This window comes from Microplitis demolitor, chromosome 2, assembly GCF_026212275.2.
Source record: "Microplitis demolitor isolate Queensland-Clemson2020A chromosome 2, iyMicDemo2.1a, whole genome shotgun sequence".
Taxonomy (NCBI): domain Eukaryota; kingdom Metazoa; phylum Arthropoda; class Insecta; order Hymenoptera; family Braconidae; genus Microplitis; species Microplitis demolitor.
In genome coordinates, this window is record NC_068546.1 from 23,216,356 (window position 1) to 23,238,029 (window position 21,674).

The 21,674-nt window shown below is 34.8% G+C and overlaps 3 protein-coding genes across 6 annotated transcripts; 1 reads left to right on the forward strand and 2 right to left on the reverse strand.

The window, feature by feature from the left end:
* Positions 1-95: 95 nt before the first annotated feature.
* Positions 96-3,591, reverse strand: LOC103578034 (alanine--glyoxylate aminotransferase). Its single transcript, XM_008558966.3, has 6 exons — positions 3,323-3,591; positions 3,026-3,226; positions 2,796-2,953; positions 2,562-2,717; positions 2,130-2,483; positions 96-2,061 (listed from the first exon to the last, which is right to left on the reverse strand). Exons 1-6 carry the CDS (start codon positions 3,509-3,511, stop codon positions 1,905-1,907), a joined length of 1,215 nt encoding a protein of 404 aa, XP_008557188.1. The 5' UTR covers positions 3,512-3,591; the 3' UTR covers positions 96-1,904.
* A 586-nt stretch (positions 3,592-4,177) lies between these two features.
* On the forward strand, positions 4,178-20,572 carry LOC103578036 (rho guanine nucleotide exchange factor 10-like protein). Of its 3 annotated transcripts, XM_053736958.1 has the most exons (11): positions 4,178-4,277; positions 4,341-5,076; positions 5,155-6,538; positions 6,891-7,268; positions 7,494-7,669; positions 15,606-16,189; positions 16,348-16,869; positions 16,946-17,038; positions 17,151-17,537; positions 17,655-17,873; positions 18,007-20,572. In XM_053736958.1, exons 3-11 carry the CDS (start codon positions 6,003-6,005, stop codon positions 20,458-20,460), a joined length of 5,349 nt encoding a protein of 1,782 aa, XP_053592933.1. In that variant the 5' UTR covers positions 4,178-4,277; positions 4,341-5,076; positions 5,155-6,002; the 3' UTR covers positions 20,461-20,572. The 3 variants fall into 3 exon arrangements, with proteins under 3 accessions (XP_053592933.1, XP_008557192.1, XP_008557193.1); XM_008558970.3 differs by having other exon boundaries at positions 4,181-4,969; XM_008558971.3 differs by lacking the exons at positions 4,178-4,277; positions 4,341-5,076; positions 5,155-6,538; positions 6,891-7,268; positions 7,494-7,669 and adding an exon at positions 10,731-11,348.
* On the reverse strand, positions 7,680-10,361 carry LOC103578037 (uncharacterized). Of its 2 annotated transcripts, XM_008558975.3 has the most exons (6): positions 9,912-9,994; positions 9,794-9,839; positions 9,603-9,696; positions 9,425-9,527; positions 8,976-9,211; positions 7,680-8,904 (listed from the first exon to the last, which is right to left on the reverse strand). In XM_008558975.3, the coding sequence occupies exons 2-6, from the start codon at positions 9,825-9,827 to the stop codon at positions 8,352-8,354; spliced, it is 1,020 nt and encodes a 339-aa protein (XP_008557197.1). In that variant the 5' UTR covers positions 9,828-9,839; positions 9,912-9,994; the 3' UTR covers positions 7,680-8,351. The 2 variants fall into 2 exon arrangements, with proteins under 2 accessions (XP_008557197.1, XP_008557198.1); XM_008558976.3 differs by lacking the exons at positions 9,603-9,696; positions 9,794-9,839; positions 9,912-9,994 and adding an exon at positions 10,301-10,361.
* Positions 20,573-21,674: the final 1,102 nt, after the last annotated feature.

The window sequence follows — 21,674 nt, forward strand, 5'->3', positions numbered from 1 at the left end:
TAGGGATTTACATGATTAAATATACAAATATCATGTTTATTATTATTATTAATATTAATAATAATGAGGATATTGATTGGGATCGTTCGGCTCCTAATTTTTTTTTAACTACCACCCACCTCAACGAGTTACCCAACAACCAAAGAAGACTGAAGAACCTCGATGGCGACGTCAGTTATCGTTATTCAATTGCTATTATTATTATTAGTAATTATTAATCAATTAATAATATTATTTCATTATTCATTGTTATCATTTTTATCATAATTGTTATCCATCACTGCTAACATTATTTTAATTATATAAATGCTAATTTTAACAAATAAATATCCAAGACTATAATTACTCACGAGTAAAAACGTCTGCTTTTATGTAATTTTTTTTTAAATTCGAAAAATTTATTTTGTTCAATTAATAAAATCCACTTATCGCGATATTATTTTATAAGTATATAATAATAATTATTATGTATGAGTTTATATTTTTGTTTTAAAGCTCGTAAACGCTAAAAATGATATTTATCATCAGGATCCTTGAACGATACATATCTAGTATATTATTATAAATAAGTCGAGAGGATAAATTGTTTTGTAATATTCCTGAAATTTTTTTTTTTTTTTTTTTTTTTTTTTTTTTGTATGTAAATATTAAAAATATTAAATATTAACTTTAGTTTATAGTAGTAATAATATTATCAATTTACTGCGCGTGTAAAGAAAAACCTTGAATTGAATGGTAACGAAAATTTTGTTGATGCTCAGTACGAGATATTTTTGGGAGTTTATATTGGCACGCTGGTTATTATACACCAGTACCGACGTTCAATTTTGCTGGATAAAATTTAAACGTCGTCCAATGTTTTAATAATACCCATTAATTTATTATTAATATTCTCTAAATACAACATTACTATATTTGTTACCAACCCAATTGTTTATACAATTTTATTTCATGAGTGTAAATTTAGCAGACAAGACAATTTTTAAATTACGTGTACAAAAATTAAATTGATAAAATAAAAAAAAAACATGTACTGATTTTAGATTTTTCTAAACGTCTATTCTTTAATTTTTTTGTAAATCGTCAGATGTCCGCCAACGTTTCTGTCATTTTTATTTTACGATAATAATGAGCATCAATTTCCATTTTAAAATAAAGTGGTAAATTTAATACCAATAAAATTTATCACAGTATATATTTTTTACCTGAAGATTTCCTTTCATTGTTTACATTATTTTTAAATCTTCGTATAAACGGAATCAACCATCTGTGGATTTTAAAATCCCACGCGGTTTAAACGCCTCTTAGCTTTCTCTTTCAATCTTCTCCTAAATTTGTCGGTAATTTTAAATTTTAAGTCAACAAAAAAATTTTTAGCTTTTGAACCAGCGTGCCAATATAAACGTTAAATTTTTATGCGCTGCAGATATTTAAACTATTTAATAATATTTAAAATAAGTATCACACACTTATATATATACTGTGCCAAAATAATTATTCATATAAAAAATTATTTTTAAACAAAATAATTAAATTGTGCCTTGTAGCTTCATAACAAATCTTTAAATATCTAGAGAAAATATAAAATATATAATGAATATTTTTATTTGTCATAGATATTTTAAGACATTCAAGTATTTTATATCCTGTCAAATAAATTAAATACGTAAATATTATTATAAATACACATATAATAATAATAATAATAATTGTATATTGTATTATTATTGCATTACTACATTTTTATCAATCAAGATAATATATATCGATGTAAGTATATTCGATATTTTTTAGAATAAGAACCAACGAAGAAGGGGCTAATATTCGACATGAGTGTATGCCGATTTCAGTATTTTAATTGAATAAAAAAAATTATAAGTAAAATAAAAGATCAATTAATTTTTTTAAAGACGGCTGTGGAGAGTTGAGTATTTTAAAACGTCATCTAGAGCATGCAAAACGTCATCAACGTTTTTTAAGTTAGCATTAGTACCCATCAAACCGATCCTAAATATTTTTCCTGCAGTTGGTCCAAGTCCTCCGGCTATTTCGATATTCCACCTGTCGATTTATAAATACAATCAGCACACGTGCGTCAAGTTTTTATTTCTATTTATATCTATATATACTTTTCCATCATTCTGCGCGTGACAAACTGACAATCGACCCCAGGTGGTACAACAATAGCCGTAATAGTATTCAACCGATTTTCCGGTTCCTTTACAAATAATTCCAATCCTCGCGCTTCCAACCCCTCTCTTAATTTTTTAGCAGCTATCATGTGCCTCTGCCATGAAGACTCCAAGCCCTCTTCCGCCAACTGAGCCAATCCTTCTCTCAATCCATAGACCAGAGTTGCGGATATCGTGTGATGGTAACGCCTAACAGGTTCTTTAAAACAGTTCCAATAGTTTCCCAACTCTTTCATGTCCCAATAAAATACCGGGACTTTATTTTTTCTTTTCCGCATTAATAATCTACGTCTACTCAATTTTAAAATTACCATCAAACTCTACTCAAATCTATCTAATTTTTTCAGTAATAATTCCAGATCTACTTACTCAGCACGTGAATTAAATGAAATTGGAGTAATTCCCGGTGGTGCTCCAATGACTTTTTGACTTCCAGTATAAGCAGCATCTATTTTCCAGGCATCCATGAAAAATGGTTCACCTCCTAATGAAGCCACTGCATCAACAATCAGCAAAGCGTCATATCTAATTACAAACTTTTATGGATTCATTTGAATAAAAAAAATGATTCAATATGTATGAATAATAATAAAAAAGAAAAACCTCCGGACAATGTCACCAAAACCAATTAACGGTTGTTTAAGACCCGTTGAAGATTCCGAATGAGTCAAGAAAACAACAGCCGGTTTAAATTTTTTCATTGCGCTTTCAAATTGTTGATGAGTTACCGCTGATCCTAGCGGAATTGTCAAAGTCTCGACCTGTTGATTTATTAAACAATTATTTTTTTTTAAATTCCTAAATAAATATATGTAATTTATGATAGAACTTACATGTGCACCAAGACGTTTAGACATTTCTTCAGCTCTTTCACCCCAGAGTCCGGCTTTAATAATCAAAATAGTGTCTGTGGGTTCAAGCAAATTTGCTAAACAAGCTTCCATGCCTGAGTGACCTGAGGCACTTATCGCCAGAGTGAGTCTATTGTTTGTTTGAAATACGTACTGTAGGCCAGCTTTAATGTCATCCATCATCTAATTATTCAAATTTTCAACCAGTATATAATACAACTATGACTGTTGACTCTCAGTTACCCAACAATTAGCATATTTAATGCCATTGTTACTCACTTTAAACGTTTCTGCGTGCATATGTCCCACCAGCGGATTACTTATCGCTCTTATAACTCTTTCTGATAAATTGCTCGGACCTGGACCCAGGAGAAGTCTCTTCTGCGGTACAATTAGAGGTAATAACAATTCATCACTCACCGGTTTTATTCCTCCATTATTTTTTATTATTGATACGTAATTCTGCATTTTTTATTTATTTTATTATAATTTATATTTTATATAATAAAGTACTCAGTTTATAAATGCGTAATAATGTTACTTGTTGATCATTGATGATGAGACACTATCATATTAAATGATAGCTGTCATAAGTAGGGGGATATCTCTGATAACTGATGACGACCAAGAGGGAAAGGAATAAAAGGCATAATATTTTTCTCAGAAAAATTTATATCAATAAATTCCAATCGGAATAATTCATTATTCATATTTTTTTATTTTATTATATAAAACAATTACAATATTTTATTTTTTAGAATTATTTTCGTGATAATAAATAAATTATTTAAAATAATGCGGGAATTTTAAAATTTGAATAATAAATGAGATGAAAATTTAAAATACTTGAATAAAAATTAAATATCCAGGTATTTAAAAAATATGTTAATTTCATGGGAGTCCAAAAATGGTACTGTGCAGTATTGCCCTCTAGCGTTGAACAAACGATTTGATTTTCTCTAAACTTTCTCTTTCTCTCTTAGTATTTTAAAATCAGACATGTTTCCTTACACTAGATGATTATTGTTATCTCTTTTTATTCTGTCAGACTAGAGTTTGCTCTCCTTGGAATTCCTCAGCGATTCTCAAGTTGCCGAATGGGATATGGATATGGGAATGGAAACTAAACTAAACGGCAACCGTACCAAGACCAATACGCTGAGCAGTACGAAATCAAGAGCCAGAGCAAGACCAAGACCAAGACGACGATCACGACTCAGCCAAACGTTAAAAGGTTCCCTCTCCTTGTTCTCTCTTCGTCTCGTTCTTATTTAGTCCTCTTTATCTTCTTTTTCAGTCCATTCCTTGAAGCCGACACAGAAGACCCAAGACAGAAGAGGAAGAAGTAAAAGAAGAGAGAACCAACAGACTTACCACTTACACACTTAAAATTGTTGCTCGTTTTTCTCTCTCAAACCAACGAAAAGAACCAGCCGCCAGCAGCCAGCCAACCGATACGACTCCCTCACCCTTACTTACACACTCTTTGATATTACACACAAACTTGTTCGTTCAGTAAGAGAACAGCTTGCTGGCCTGCCTCCAGTAACTCAGTTCCACTCAGTTCAGTTCAGTTAAGTTCATTTCTTTATACATATAAAGTTCTCGTCAGTTGCTTAGCGCGCCGCGCGCTCACGAGACAACAAAACTTGTTGTGGAATTTATTATTTTATGTTTCCATGCCGGTTATTATAACAGACTTAATATTTGTGGACTGAAAATCAAAGTACACCATACCAGATTCAATATGGATTTAAAATTAAAATAAAAAGAAATGGTAAGAATCTCAAGACTTAACTTTGGAGTTGAGTAACTATTCAGTCGCGTGCCACAAATTAAATTTATCACTGTCTAAATGTTATCGTAAACAACAGTTACAATTATCATTCAAGACCATCTTCGTATGGGTGACAAGTTTACCAAGTGGTTAGTAATAGTGATAGTTTTACAGATAAAAAAAATAAGTATATTATTTATTTTAAAAGTCCTGATAAGTAAGATCTGATAAATCGAAGGTTGATTTTTTACTGGTAGTAAGTACAAGAGTTTAAATGACATTTTATTTGAAAGAAAATATATAATGTGCTGTGTTTATTTATTTTTATTGGTAGATATTGTGGAGTTCAATTGAATGAGAAGAAGATTGAAGAGGAAAAAAAATGGCTAATTTTCGAGTGGTTTGTAGCTAAAAAACCTGGAAAAGGCTGGCAAGTGAACTGCTGTGTGGGGCAATACATACAAGTGATTCGTTTGTTCACTTACGTACTTACTTACATATACATATATGTATGTATATATTTATACGTTGGTTGGTTCGTGATAGTTGGCCTCACTCTTGCAAGCATTCATGGGAGAATAACCGAGTGGAACGGGGAGAGTATAGGAGCTGAGCGATACGACTAACAGTTGACCGGTCTCGAGAGGCGTGCGTGCTCGTGCTCGTTTATTCCTAACAATGGATGAACGCAAAGTTATCTTATGAGTTCTGACACTCGGTTGAGAGAAAGAGTTTGTAGTGGTACTTTTACTGATGCTCCTGATCAGATGCTGGAGAAGCTACCAATACAGAGATAAAACGGTAGTTTAAATAAGTTTAAAGAAGAGATAATAGTTTTAAGAAAGACAAGGACAAGGAGAAGAAGAAGGAGAAAAAAGATAAAAGGAGCGGAGGAGTGAAACAAAAAGACAGACAAGTAATAAGAGAGATTATTGTACTGGTTGATGGGAATGTTTGCGACAGTGTGATCAGTGATGCCTATTCTTGGATATAATTTAATCTCATGGAACTGTAGCAAGTGGATACTTGTGATGAATCATTTAATTTAAGTGATTATCAAGTCATTTTTTAAAAAACCCACGTGTTTATGAATTTAAATACAATTGATTGAAATAATGATGATGATGGTAATGATGATGGTCTGTAATATGTTTTATAATTGATTTAAATAATTGTGTAAAAATGATGGCTTCGCCAGCAAGCCCTAATTATTCTGGTGGCCCTGTTGGGACAACATCTCGTTGTATTAATTTGGAGTTTCCCCCTCCACCGCCCTATCCACCGCCGATCGTTGCTAATCAGCTACATCAACATCACCCTCAGGTACATCCTCAGCATTCGTTACACCAACATCAGGTGCAACATCAACAGCAGCAGCTGCATCATCAGCAACTGCAATTACACCAACAGCAACATCAACAATTGCAATTACAACAACAACAACAACAACAGCAGCAGCAAATTCAACATCAAAAACCGCATGCTCAGCCGCAGCAAATTATTCAGGATTATTCGTATGCTTGCTATGAGGCCGGTCCAAGCAGTAGAATCTCCCTCCTCTATCCCCATCAGTGTCCCCTAATGGAAGAACCGTCAAATCATCAATGGGCTTATCACCTGCAGCGCCAGCCACCTGTTCGGGATCCATCTAAACGACACACCTATGTCACGCGATATGGAACCGAAGAAAATATCTACGAGGAAATTTCCGAGATCAGGTAGGTAGAGAAAAAAAAAAATAAATAAAAAAGATAAAAGAAAAAAAAGGTAGCCTACTACTATTTTAGACTCAAAGGTCCCGTAAAATTCAAAAAAGGCCCCGGTATTTTATGAGGGGGGCCCTGCTGTCCCATTACATTAAACTAAACTTTAAAGACCTCCGGAAAACATTGCTGACAATGACCCGTTATTCTATAATTTTCACGCTTTCGAGTTGTTGAAAAAAAAATAAAATAACATATTTTCTACTCTTAAATTCCAACGACTTATTGGGTGGCACATTTATATCATGCTGTCATTTATTACTATTTTATTTTACTTTTCTATTCATTTTATTTTCTTTTAATGTAGTAAGCAATGCCGATATGGATTGAGTGATTCGCATCGTTCATTGGTCGCCGAGGAAGTTCGTCGAGTTCAGTCACGTCATCGTCGAGTCCTTGGCGAGCTAAATCTCAGCGTCGAGGCGATGCTGATGCCCACCACGGCCGAGGATAATGAGAATGAGGATGATAATAATACGGCGAACGAAAATGAAGAGGTCGAAATGGGACGATGCGCCGTTGGCAACAACAGCATTACCACCGGCATCACCAACAAGAGAATCCCATCCTCAGTTTTTTTATCATCCCAGTCTCAGCACCATGAGGATACCATACCGTCGTCCCATCATTTTGTTGGCTGTGACCTGGACAGCGGTTTCAGTGGGAGTTCTAGCGCCAGCTACAGGTATGCTCGTTAAAAAGAAGTTAAATAAACATCCAAAGTTTTAAGTGTCGCTGAAGATTAATTTATACCCGATGCTCGGCATTCTCCTTCGCTTTCTACTACTGTCACTCTCGAGCGTGTATATAAATAATGTCACACTTCCGCATGACTTAAAACTATTTATTTACTTTTAAATACAACAACATTTAAAATTTATAATAAACATACATATTATTAATTTAACAGATCAGGTCTCGGTTCGTTGAGAAGAGAATGGGAAAAATCGTCAATAGCTTCTACCTCATGTACAAAACTTATCGGTAGTAGCCATCAACAGAATCGTAAAACAAAAGCCTCAATGATTTGGAGAAAAGGCTGGAAAGGATGGAAAAAGTTACAAGTCTTTCAAACTAAAATTTGTGGTAAGTAATACTCCCTAGTCATTAGTATTATTTATGATTATTACGATAATGATATTGATATTTTATTCAAAAGTAAATTGAATATTTGAATTCAGTAATGTAAATCATATGGGTGTAATATGTATAATAATAATAAGAGAATCGTGAGAGCGCGAGAGGAGATTGTGTGTGACGTAAGCACACCAGCAAACAGTATGCGCACGAATGCGCTCCACACTCATATCGCTCTCAAGACAACTAAAACTTGTGCTGGTTGTGCCCTCACAGTACAGTTAATTATTGGTACTTGGTAAGGGTCAGCAAAGGGTCACCCGTCGAACGTGGAGAAGCTGAGAAGCAGATGTAAGCCACGTGCACGCTTCCACGCTCCCCTCGTATATATACATATATATTTTACACCACATACATTAATATACATCAGTACATATCACATTCATAATAAACATCCATGTATATTCACACATGTCGATGTTGTTGGTGTGTCGAGTGTTGACTCTGTGTAAACGGTAACACGCACTCGTTGGCTTCGCGTTTGATGTTAAAATTAATAAGAAAGAAAGAAAGGAAAAAAATGAACCCTCGGTAATTAATGCTACCTGAGGCTCTATTGAATCACTCTAAGGTAAATGTTAAATTAAATTTCCATATATAATTTATAAAACATTAAATATATTTAATGTTACTAATCAATTTTGCTGGCTATTTTTTCAACTGACTCGAGAATTCTTATCAGAATAATACGATTTTCTTCGTCACGTCTTTTGGTGTAAACAAAGAATTCATTTAATTTTCTTATCAATTCGCTGTGATGATTTTCATTGACATTTAACATTGATGACGTGGACATTGGAGGATATGTTTGATTTCGTTGGACTGAAGTCAAGGTCTTGCAGACTCTTTTAAGTCTCGTGTTGTGTTCTCTGTCAAGAGACTGGTTTGCCCTCTTAACTTGATTCACTGCTGTACGAATAATATGCAGCTGCTGTCGTTGCTGATGCTGCTGTTGGGGAACTCGAGAATGATTTTCCGTAATTTTACGCCTTAACTTGGTTACGTCTCTGACATTGACTAACGGCGTCATTTCAATTTTTGTTTTAACTCCATATGTGTTGCTCCGAAAGTTTAATGGCGCTTGAGGTAGCTGACTTTCGTCAACTGAAGGAGATTCTCTAATACGTTTCCGAGATATGGTTGTGACGTCTGGCGGTAAGTTTGAATTCATTATTTTACTTGATCTAAAAATATTATTATCAATATTAATTATTATTTTATTTTCAGTCCGTTATATTTAAATATAAATATAAACCTTGATGAACTTTTTGGAGAACATGGAGAAATTTTGTCTAGAGACTGGTCGTCTGATGAACTTACAGAGACGCATAGGAATTCATGAGGATCAACTTGTTGGCTGTCTTGGTCAATAATTTTTTTATTGAACTGAGTAGTTTTACTACTGGTAACTATTTCATCAAGTGCGCTGTAGAACGGCCAGGAAACGTCATCCGCATTGTTCTTATCTCCGTGAACTGGATTCTTTAGCTCCTTTTAAAAACGTCAGCCACTTTAAATAACATGTCTTGTCATCTGTCATGTGGATTATTTCACCGATTAATTTATTATTATGTGGGATTAGTCAATTAGTGTGTTACGTTAATAGACTAGATAACTTTTAATGAGTGAGGTCGTTGTACATACATATATATGTCTATATATATGTACACTTTTGTTTAGTTGTGAATGGAATTAATCACTCACTTTGTACTGCTGCAGTAGGTTTGACCATTTCTTCTTTAAAACTCTATAATGAACGTCGGCCATTATCGTCGGAAACTCGCTTTTCATTTGTCCCAATATATGTCTGAAATCAATTTTAATTAATTACTTACTTCTATCATTAATTAAAATTTTTTTTTTTTTTGAATTCTACACTTACTCCCAACCGGCTTGGGCTGAATACTTTCGTCCAGTAAATAATTTACCATTTTCTTTTCGCAATCGTATAAATCTCAAAGTCAAATTTTCTGTCCCTTTAAATAATTAGGACAAATTTATTAGTCTTCTAAATGTTTAATTTAAAAAAGTTGATAAATATAAAAATTGAAATAAATTAAATCGCAAACTCACATCTAAACTTTGCATGATGATAAATGTGTGTCATGATTACTGATTACTATAAAATACAATATAAATTATTTTAATTGCCGTCTATTTTATTATTTACACTTAAAATTTAAATGCGTACTAAAAACTAGACCTCGTTTTAGTTCTCTTAGACGACAATAATAGCAAGATCAGACAAATAATCATTCAAGTAGTAGGGATAAGTGACTTAGGTAATTGCGAAATTGTCTAATAAAGTACAGTGGGGATAGTATTCCTGTGTACGCAAACTCATTCCTTTTATCTCATCTCTCTGTGCAAAGACTTGGCACATTAAATCATCAAGTAAAGACTTTCATACCAGCAAACTACATCTCGTCTCATCTCGAGTTTATCAAATTTTTAAATCTCCTATTTTAAAAAATACAAAAAAAACACGTTCATTGTCAATTGACGTAAGTTATTTTGCTTTACTATTTATCAGTCTTTGTCTTATCAACAAAGAAAAAAAAAAAGTAAAAAACTAATTACATTTCACAGAAGACTGCTGTTGATAAGAAGAAAATCTGTGAATGCCACAAACTGGCGCCGTCTTTCGGTGCTTCAAACACACAAGACTGGTTTTGTTATTTTATGTATATTTTTTATCCTCCTCACTCATTTTATCTTGTAGTAAATGTGTTATCTCTCTCATTCATGCTATCCGGGATCCATTTCTCTCTAGCATTCGTTGATCGTCTCGATCCCTCTAACAGAAGTACCGCATAATTTTGTCCTCGTTTAAAACTCACTCTACTACTGGCTCCTCTTTCCTCTCTGTCCCTTGCCCGACGTTTCCCTTTCCTGTGTACCCTGCCACCTACCACCAGCTATATTCTATACTCAACACGGTCTACACCAGCCAAGAGTACTCGGTAGAATCACCAGATCGTCGCCGTAGTCAGCCGTAGTCGTCGTCGTCGTGATGCCCCTCCAAATCCAAACGTTTCCGTTCCACTGTTCACGGGTTTTTTAACCGCCCTCAGCAGTACGCGAAACGCCGATACGAGAGACCGCCGCGACTTTGTGCCCAGGCTGTAGAATTGTGTGCTGGGCATATACTCACGCCCGCCATCATGCTGTTACGGTGTGTGATTATCCCCGTACTGTCTCTAATATTATTTTTTTATTATTAACATTTTTAAATAATTATTGTTTATTACGTCGTCAGCGTCAGCGCACAATATAAATTAATAATTTTATTATTTACCGGCAACAATTATTAACTATTATTATATAAAATAATTAATTTTGGAGTAGTTTTGTAATCGCGCTGTATATAAACAGTCCATGTGTTATATAAATAAAAGTGTTGGTTCATATGTGTAAAGTGTGGGTGTTGATGTGGGTAATATCGTCATTAACGATATTCAAAGTGTACTCGTCAATTCCATCTTGGGGATAAATAGCTCAGGTGGATCGCGGTGCAGCCTCCTCGGGGATTCCGCGAGGAGGCTGATTGCACCGGGGCTTTTAAAAACTAAATTATTTCTTCACTGAGACATGGAAGAAATGCACAATGGTGTTGTTCTCATCAAGTGTAAGTTATTAATAATTACATAAATAATAAATAATTAGTTTTATTTAGTAAATAATATTAAGCACGTAATGGATATTTAGTATCTGTATGGTCCATTTTGTGCTGAGTGTTTTAAATGGAGGTTTTTGTTGGTGCTGGTTTTCTAAGACAGGCAAGCTGCCCCAAGGGAGAAGATAAAGAAAGGGAGAGAATAAGATAAAGAAAGGAACTAAGTAAAGAGAGAATGACACCCATGGAGATTTCAACTAGACAGCGCGGCGTTGCCAGACCTTGTAAACCTTTTCGTACTCAAACTTCTTCTTCGACTTCAGCTTCTTCTTCTTCTTTTTCTTCTTCTTCTTATTCTTCTCAGTACTATAAAATTACGCACCGAGAGATTTTAATTTAAATGTGGATGGAATAAATTATAATAATAATGATAAATAAATATTTACTTATTAATGTAATGTTATAATAATAGATAATTTATTTTGTTGGCGGGTTGTGTATTAAATTATTACTTAACATCTTACACTTCACCTTGTAGCTTCTCTTAACTTTGCGAGTGTCTTTCACTTTGCGGCGACACCATGACGATGACTAAGTCCGGTTCGCTGTTCAAGTGCCTTGTGCTCGCTGTTGTTAAGTCTAAATTAGGCTTTTGAAATAACCGCGTTAGTCCAAGACCAAGATAATAAAATAAATTTATATTATTATCATTATTATTAAATAAATTTAATTTTTTGTTTATTTATATTTTGTAGATAAAAAATGGAGTTTAATTTTTAAATCTCTAGTAAAATTACTAGATGTTTAATGGGGAGTATGGGGAATGACCCATCGATGAAACACGCACACACACTTGAGTTCTATATGTCTATATGTGCATAGACATTTATCCATTTGAATATACAGAGTTGGAGCACACAGCACACAAGCGTGAATTGACGCCGGAAGTCGGTCACTACGAAGGACGTTATTGTGCCCGCATGATTAAACCCAAGCGACTAAACTCTGCTAACATACTCTGTTGTTATGTTATGTGTACATATGTGCATACATACTACTGTTTAATTTCTCAGCATCAACAATAACTAACGTATGCCAAAACGAGAACGTTTACTCACGCTGTTACATTCAAACAATTTAATTTTATTGTCTACCTTTTTAAACTCAATATGTTATACATACTCGACTCTATGACAATTCAATTCCGTTTACTATTTATTATTATTATTTTTATTATATCAAACCTAGTTTTTCGCCCACATGAAAAATATGAAAGTTTCTACTCTCTTTAGCTAATTTTATATAATCATATGTTAATTTAAATTTAAACCAGAATAAATAAATAATGGGTTTAAATTTAATTTCATCGGTTTTATTATTACGCCCAGTGACACATATTGAGTTTAATGCAATAATATTTCATTATTATTGCTAGCAATTTAATTGTAAATGCATTTGCGTGGCAATATTGTCGATGCCGAGAAGAAAAATACCGATAGAAAATAGTCCAATATTTCCCCCAGAGCTTCAATAGCTCGGGAATACAATTGTATATACATACATATATGTATATATGTATGTATGTATTTATTGCGTGACATAAATCGACCCACCCGCCTGTTGCAGCACCATATACATAATACCGGTCTCCCTGATCGCAACCTGCCCATATGAGCATTTTCTACGGTATATAATACACCTATATATATTTATATATATATTTAATGCTATTGTATATTGTCGAGTAGTAGCTGACTAAGTTACGTTCCCGGAAATCCATTGAGTTTCTTCATCAAACTGACAGCTGATAATTCTGCTTTTTGTTTATTATTACTTTTTATTATTATTATTTTTTTCGTTCAACCTGACGTTTCAGTTACACTTCCAATACATTACTCCCCTTGTATAGGCTCTTTCTTCATTTTTTATTGTGCTGGGTTTGGTCAAAAAATTTTTCGGTCTATTAAATTCTCATGATTTTTTTTCTTCATAACAAAACAAAACGTCTACGGTTTCAAAATTTTAAATGAACGCACTTACTCCCACATAAAAAAAAAATCCAATTGTTCAAGCGACTAGTGTTGATGTTATTTTTTACATACGTCACACATCGAGCCATTGAACAACGGATTTATTTTAATTCATATGAAAAAAGTAAGAATAAATAATCCTGTTGGCAACATACTTATTATTTATAATATATTATAGAGTGACGCGTCTCTCACGGACTGAGTTTGGAGTATTAGTTGGTACACCGAGAGAGTTAAGGACAATGGCATCTCAACATATATGTATAATATATACGTAGCAACATATATTTGTGATGCTACGTTGTTGGAAGTTGTGGTTTGTATGCTACATGCGTAGCATACACAACACCAACTCGTGATATGAGTGTAATAATATTTATAAGAGAGGGAGTAAACCCAAGAGAGTACTTCTCATGTATATATATATATACTCATATACGTATATTGTAGTAGCAATGTGACGGAGAACGGCAAAATCAAGTCAGAGAATGGGAGATGCAACGTCGGAGGAGGTGGAATCCGGTAGAATTGGCTCCCCCACATGCATTATTTGCGGTTGCTTCGGAGTTGACGAGAAAGAATTTAACTGAGTACGACAACTACGGCGACGACGACAACAAACGTCGAGGGACCAACAAACTATCAACAATAAGAAGCGATAGTGTACCCAGTGTCCCGCTCACGGAACTTTTAGTCAATGTTGTTGCTATTGTTACAAATTCATGTTTATAATATATGTTATTATTACTTTGTACTCATACAAACCCATTTATGTTTACAAATGAGAGCGTGGGTTACGTTTAATACGGAGATTTACTGCAAGATCATCAAGTAATCCAACACTTACATTAGTAAGTTGTGTTTGTTAAATTTAAATTAAATTATTTTATTTACAGATTTAAATAATAATAATATAAAAGTGTGTTGTGACGTTAAGAGAAGAAATAATAATAACAGTAATAAATATATGACAAGTTGTGGTTTGTTGTGGTCCAGTTTTATTGAGCTCAGAGAGCGATACGTTAAAAGTTATTGAACAATAATCAGCGTCTCGTATTGGTATCGATGCAAACCGATAATATTTCTGCTGCTGCTGGCACTCGCTGCTGCACCCAAGTCGAGGCCAACTTGGTTGGAATCTTTCTGGGGAGATGGAATGGAGGTGGCGGCCTCCGTAAAGCCCACGATAACTGACCGTACAGTCTCAAGTCGAGACGGAAATCGAACCAGAGCATGATTTGACGATCTTTAGATGTGCGAAAAAAAAAAAAAATAAACCAATAATAAAAAAGAGTTAAATAACACGCAGTTTAAATATAAAAGTAAATAAATAAATTTATATATTTAATATAAATAAAATAAATTAAAACAATAAAGTGTGTTGTGTAGCAGTGAAACGGACATCACTCTCTTCCGTCCTGCTGGTGGTGTCAACGAAGCTCAATTGCCAGTGTACCCTGCATCCGTACGTTTTATTTCCCACACTACCAATTCCCTTCTGGATCTAATCTAATCTAATCTAATCTAATCGTTTTTTTTTACTTGAACTTTTACGAGACTCGTGTCACTTTTATGGGACCAGCATGTGGATAAATGCTGAGTGAAAAGGGTCCAAAGGGATTAAGTCTGCGTAGGACCCGAGTTTAAAAAAAAAAGGAGTAGAACTAGAGACCACTTACTTTAGTAAGGAAGATATAAGTAAAGAGCTAGATATGTTGGCGCAATAGATGGAATATATATCTTATAAATAGATACTTCCGTCATTGGATAGATGACTGTACGCACTGTAGAGCAGTTAGCACGCGTGGTTGCTCGGTCATATCGTCATATTGCTTATGGACTTTGTATATGTAATGTCCGCTCTCTGTCTGTATATATTTATTATATATACTCAGTAGCATTGCATGTGAATAATAATATGCTCCAACGCTCGCCATGTTTTTGTTCGATCAGTTAGCGAGATATTGAGAGTATATATTTATTTATTTATTTATTATGACCGTATAGAGTTGGCAGTTGTTAAGATATCGCAACCTGTGTGCTTAGACATCCGGGCCTCGGTTGATTTTATAAATTTATTATGCTAATCAGTCTTGTCAGCTGACACGATTCACTCAATTTATCATTTAATTATCTCTATTAATTTAATCTTATAAAACAATCCTCTTTTATTTAATTTGTATTTAATAATATTAATAATTATTCTTTAATTTATTTGATTCGGTTTTTTATTCTTCAGATGAGCCACGATCGAGGTGTCAATCTTGGGACGACGTAGGATCTCCACCCAACAGGATGGAGACCGTTCTCAAGCGGCAGTCTCAGCAGTCTCAGCAGTCTCAGCAGCAGCAACCGCTTGAGTCAACGAGTTCAAATGTATCGGCGCATTCCGTTAAGAGTGAAGACTCCTGGTGCTCTGCCTCTGATCACGAGCACTCGTCCGACGACGATGAAAGTGAAAAGAGTAATATCAGTATAAAAAGTAATTGCCAATTACGAAATACCCTTCACAAAGCTAAAACACTCTGCGACAAATGGAGATCACAAAATATAAGACTGAGTAGTACGGGAAGCGGGAGTGCTGGTGTAGGTCCTGCTGTTGGGAGTACGACGGAATCACTGGACTCGTCAGCGGGACAAGGACGATTGTCAAGGTGGTTTAGCATTCGTCGTGGATCAACACAGCAGTATGACGTTGATTCCTCGTCCTCGGATACATCTGCAGTGTCAATATGCAGTCCAATAAAACAACAGCAGTCATCAACGCCAATGCACTCATCACCGGTGGCACCAATTGCCTCATCAATGTCCCGACTAGTCGAGGTAAAATACACACGTACACTTTTATTTATTTACGAGCTTTATTTATTCATGTTGCATAATTATCCTCTGCTCGTGTTGATACGCAATTAGATAATATTAATGCAAGGTCCTAGTTTTTTTATTCTACCCATGAATAATTTTATTTTATTGAATTGTAGGTAGAGGAAGAGAGTTATATGACGGGCAATAATGCGGTAACGGCGTCAGCGGCAGCTGCTGCTATAATGCAATTTCAATGCATGCACCACCGGCGTCAAGCGCCACCGACATTACCACCGGCACCACCAAATTTAACACCTCAACAGTTAAAACGACGTCACATTGTCGCGGCTATTGTACACTCGGAGAATAGTTACGTGGCGACATTGCAGAGGCTCGTAAATGATTACAAAAAACCACTTGAAGAATCATCTCCACCGGTTTTAAGTCAAAGTAAAATTACAACTTTATTTCATCGTCTACCTGAGATACTTCAGTGTCACACGCTCTTCCGAATAGCTCTCGCAGAATGTGTGCGCTCATGGGACAAAGATGAGAAGTTGGGTGACGTTTTTGTTGCGAGTTTCAGCAAAGCCATTGTTCTTGACATCTATAGTGGATTTATAAACAATTTTTCCGTGGCAATGGATCTCGCTAAGCAGGAATCAAAACGCAAAACGGCTCTTGCTGATTTTTTTAAGGTTCATTTTTAATTACTTTAATTGACAATAATTATTAATATTATTTTTATTATTATTGATGTCATTTATTTTATAGGTAAAGCAAATTAGTGCGCACGATCGGTTGTCCTTTTTCGGGCTGATGGTGAAGCCTGTTCAGAGGTTTCCACAATTTATTCTATTTCTCCAGGTATAAATGAACAAATAAAATAATTAAATTAACTCAGCAATTAAAATTAACGAGTGATGTAACTAAATTAATAAACTTGCGGTTATTAATACAATGAAAATAATTTTTCAAGGATTTACTGAAGCACACGCCTCAAGGACATCACGACAGAATGTCACTGCAGTTGGCGTTGACTCAATTGGAGAGTTTGGCGGAAATGTTGAATGAGCGTAAACGTGAGGCCGAACAATTTCAAGCTTTCAAAGAAATGCTACGTCATGTATCCGGTAAATTAGCTCACCGACCTCTTTCATCCTCCTCACGTTATCTTATAAGAGAGGACAACGTTACGCAATTAGAATTTAATCAAAATGGAATGATAACTAAATCTAAAAGACGTAGATTGTTGTTGTTGAATGACTTGGTGGTCTGCGTATCAGTCGCTCCGCGGTCTATCGAGGACTTCTCAAGTAGCGAGAGACTTACACTTAAGTGGACGTATCCGGTGTCCGACATCGAGGTAAAACATTATTTTATTATTTAAATAATAATATTTACCGTGAGAAATTAGCACGTGCGATTTATTATTCTTCGTGTTAAGCCAGCTTGTTTATTTATTTATTTTTATATTGTTTAGATACAAGACACCAGTACCTCGCCGACATTGAGTCGTTTACTTACCGCGGGATTGAACAAAGGCGGCAGTTTAAAGTCGGAGAAAAATTTCAGCATCAATGAGAGCAGCAGTCAAGCGGGTGCCGATAGTCTTTGCGCGGAGATGAATGATCTGATGCATGACTATGAGGTCATGTCGAGGATAAGTGATTTAGTGACGCAACTCAAGGGAACCTATGAGGTATTTAACCCTGTGCTCTTTTATTTATTCATTATTCATTTGAGTATTCAATTTATATAAATATATATACAACTCTATTGTCCACTTACTCAAATAAATTAAGTAACAAAATATTTTATTTTATTTTATTCAGGGAATGACAGTCGCCGCAACAAAACTTATCCTACAGTCAATCCAGTCGTCAATTCAGCAAAAAGATGAGGACATGATCTGGGCAGACAGCTGTTGTCTTCAGTTGATGACTAAACAAGGACAGATGTACACTTTCCAGACGGATAATCCACTAGTCAAAAAAGATTGGATAACAGAGCTGAGATTAGCTCAACTGGCTCTAGATCCAAACAATTCACCGTCATGGGAAGTACCTGAACAAGAGCAAAGACCTTCAACAAAAATGCCCCTGTTTGTTAGCTCACAGGCAGTCTACCACTCCCAGTACAAATCAGAAGTACGATGTGGCTGCTACTACTCGACTCAAAATTTACGAGCTGTAAGACGAAGGAGTTCGCGAAATCACGTGAGTTATTTGTGGATTTGTACTGGGGACGGAGTATCCAGTCACGTCACGGTATTTGGCCAGTCAACTTCGACCGCATCTTCAGCTATTTCACTGAAGAAAGTCAGCACTTTTGACCTAGTTGAGACTCGTGTTGCTGCCGTCGAGTTTATCAAGGGCATCGACGATCCCGAGTCGTGTAAAGCCGGGGATCAAGTATGGATGGGAACAGATTCACGTAAAATAATTGTCTACTCGGCACCTGAACCGGAAAAACAAGAACAGCTTGGGAACTATCCCGTCTCAGGGTCGGTTATACAGATAAAGTATCACTGTGATAATGTCTTTGTGGCACTTGGAAGTGGATCGTTGCTGATATTCCGCCGTAATGTTGATGGGACTTGGATGATGACCGAACCTTCGGTGATTTGTTTGGGTCCAGATCCCGTGGCTTGTTTGATGCCAATAAATAATACCGTTTACGCAGCCTGTGGAAAAAAAGTATGGGTATTAAAAGGAACCTCTGGGGAGGTAATTAAAAGTTTCAGTGTTCAGCATGAACACGTTGGTAACGTTCACTTGATGGCACACTCGGGAGTCGGACTGTGGGTTGCTCTTAAAAATTCAAGCACCGTTTGTCTCTATCACACCGAGACATTCAAGCATTTACAAGACATAAATATCGCGTCTAATGTTTTACGTGTCACCAAGACATCTATTTTAGATCGTTTGTCCAATTCTAATACTTACGGAGACAATATTAATAATAATAATAGCAATAATAATACTAATAGTCATAATAATCATCAAAATTCCCAGATGAATGTCAGCGTTACGGCTCTTATGGCATGCAAAGGATTACTCTGGGTGGGCACTAATGTCGGTATCAGTCTTACTATTCCTCTGCCACGACTCGAAGGCGTTCCTATCATCAGCGGACGTGTTAATATTTCTTATCACGCTCACTTTGGACCTATTACGTTTTTATTGGCAATTCAGAGCAACAAATGCAGCGTCAATTCATCAAAGGAAGAGGAGCACGTTCAGTATGCGGCTAGTGATAATATTGAAATAGAGCAACATCAGTTACGGCCGCACAACCGGCAGGATGATGAAATAACGAGGAAACGTCAAGAATATCATCGGGCTAGTTTGAATGAATCATCAGCGGCTTCAACGGCTTCGTCTTCCTCATTTTCTTACAATGTTGATAAATTGAAACAACAATTAGCCGGTAGTCCAGTTGCTTTGAGACGTAAACGGAACAAGGAAAATGATTTTCGTGCATCAAAAACATTACCACGAGGATTTGGTGGTGGTCTTTTATCAAATAATCCATCAGCTACCGCATTGTTATCAAACTCAATAGCAAGTTCTCAGAGTTCCGGTGAAAATTGTGACGTCTACGGTCTGTATGGTGAATTAATGTACGTAAAAGATTACGAAAATGACACTAATTCTGGTATAGATCCAATTTACGAGAGCTTGAGACGCAGCGATCCTGAATTGGCAGCTATTCCTAATAAAGTAAACACTCTGGACCGTAGACTAAAGATGAAAATTACACGTCCGCGATCACTTGACTTGTCCAACTGGTCAGTTGACTCTCATGCCAGCTCTCTCTACACGTCATCCGGCTCCGAGGAAAATCTATCAAAGACTGGTAAATTATCTCGAAACAGCAGTACAGCAAGTGGCGGCAATACAACTGGTTACAATCTCGAGCCACTTATTGCCAGCAGTACTCCAATCACCGGCACTGGCGTCAACGTAAACGCAATAAATATCAACGGTGGGAATAGGGGTAAAGACAACACCACAAATCCACAGACGAAAATGAATACCGTGAAAAAAACCAACAATACAAACAAACGACAGCATCAAGGTAAAATCCAGCAACAGGCGGATCAGCCCAAGCGAACTGTCCTTACTCTGATGGGTGGACGTGGTTATGTTAATTGGCGACAGCTTAATCCAACGACAGCTACACCTCAGCCGTTTATCGGTGAAAAAAATTCAAAGGCCAGCTACTCTTTTAAAGAACCCAATAGCAACGACGCTCATATCGTACTGTGGGAAATGAAATTGTGATCGACGTTATTATTAAACCAAATTATTTATATCAATTGATTATCAATTAATTTAATCAGCTCTTCATTTTGGTGCTTAATTACTGACGCAAAGTATTTACATTTTTTTAAAATCGTACGAATCTCTTATATATATATATATATATATATATATATATATATATATATATATATATATTTGTTTTTTTTTTACCAGTTACTGAACGTACCAATTTTTTTTAGTATGAAATGTTTACCTGATTGCATATAATTAATTTTCTGTGAAGAATCTCGTGCCTCTTGATAAATATTAACATTAAAAAAAAAATAAGTAAATGTTATTATATATATTGTAATAAATATTTGAATAGTTTATCGAAGTAATAAAATAATGATAGTTAAGATATGTAAGATACACTAAATTGAGAGGACATTTAGGGCCTCGCCAAAGAAAATTAATTTATTAATTGTAATTGGTATATTATTAATCAAATTACTATTATTATTATATATTATATATATATTGGATGAATAATTATTATTGCATATCATATCAAGTTGAATTAATGACGCAAGATAGTATAAGAAAAATCGTTTTATGCATATATATATATATATATATATATATATATATATATATATATATATATGTTCAAATGTTTGCCTAACTGGTGCCATTATCAATAACTTTTTTCTTTTTTCTTAAAGTATTTAAAAGAGTATCATTGTTCGATAAATTTATAAATTTAATTACAATTAAGTGCAAGTTAATTAATTTAATTAAAAATATATTGAGGGCATCGTTGGGATATTACAGGCATGTTCTTCCATTCGGCCTTGTTAGTTTACATATATATATTTATATATTTAAGTATTATAAAATGTTTAGAATTTTTACATTTTATACAAGTTATCACTTATTGATATTTGATGAAATTTAACACAAAATTTATTTTTTTTTTTTTTTTCATGACCGCCATAGACAAAATGCCATTTTGATAATTGCTTTTTATGGGAACAAAGAGAATACTTAACAGAAACTATTTATATAAATTAAAATATTGATTACTGTCGAGTTAACCAGACGAAAAAAAAATAAGGACATGTTTATTAATTGATATAAAATTAGTTTATATTGATATCTATATTTATATGTGATAGATTAGTAAAAATTAACGTCAGTTACCCAGCAGTGATCAAATTAAATTGTAACTTTTTTTGTCCGTGGCCGGATGT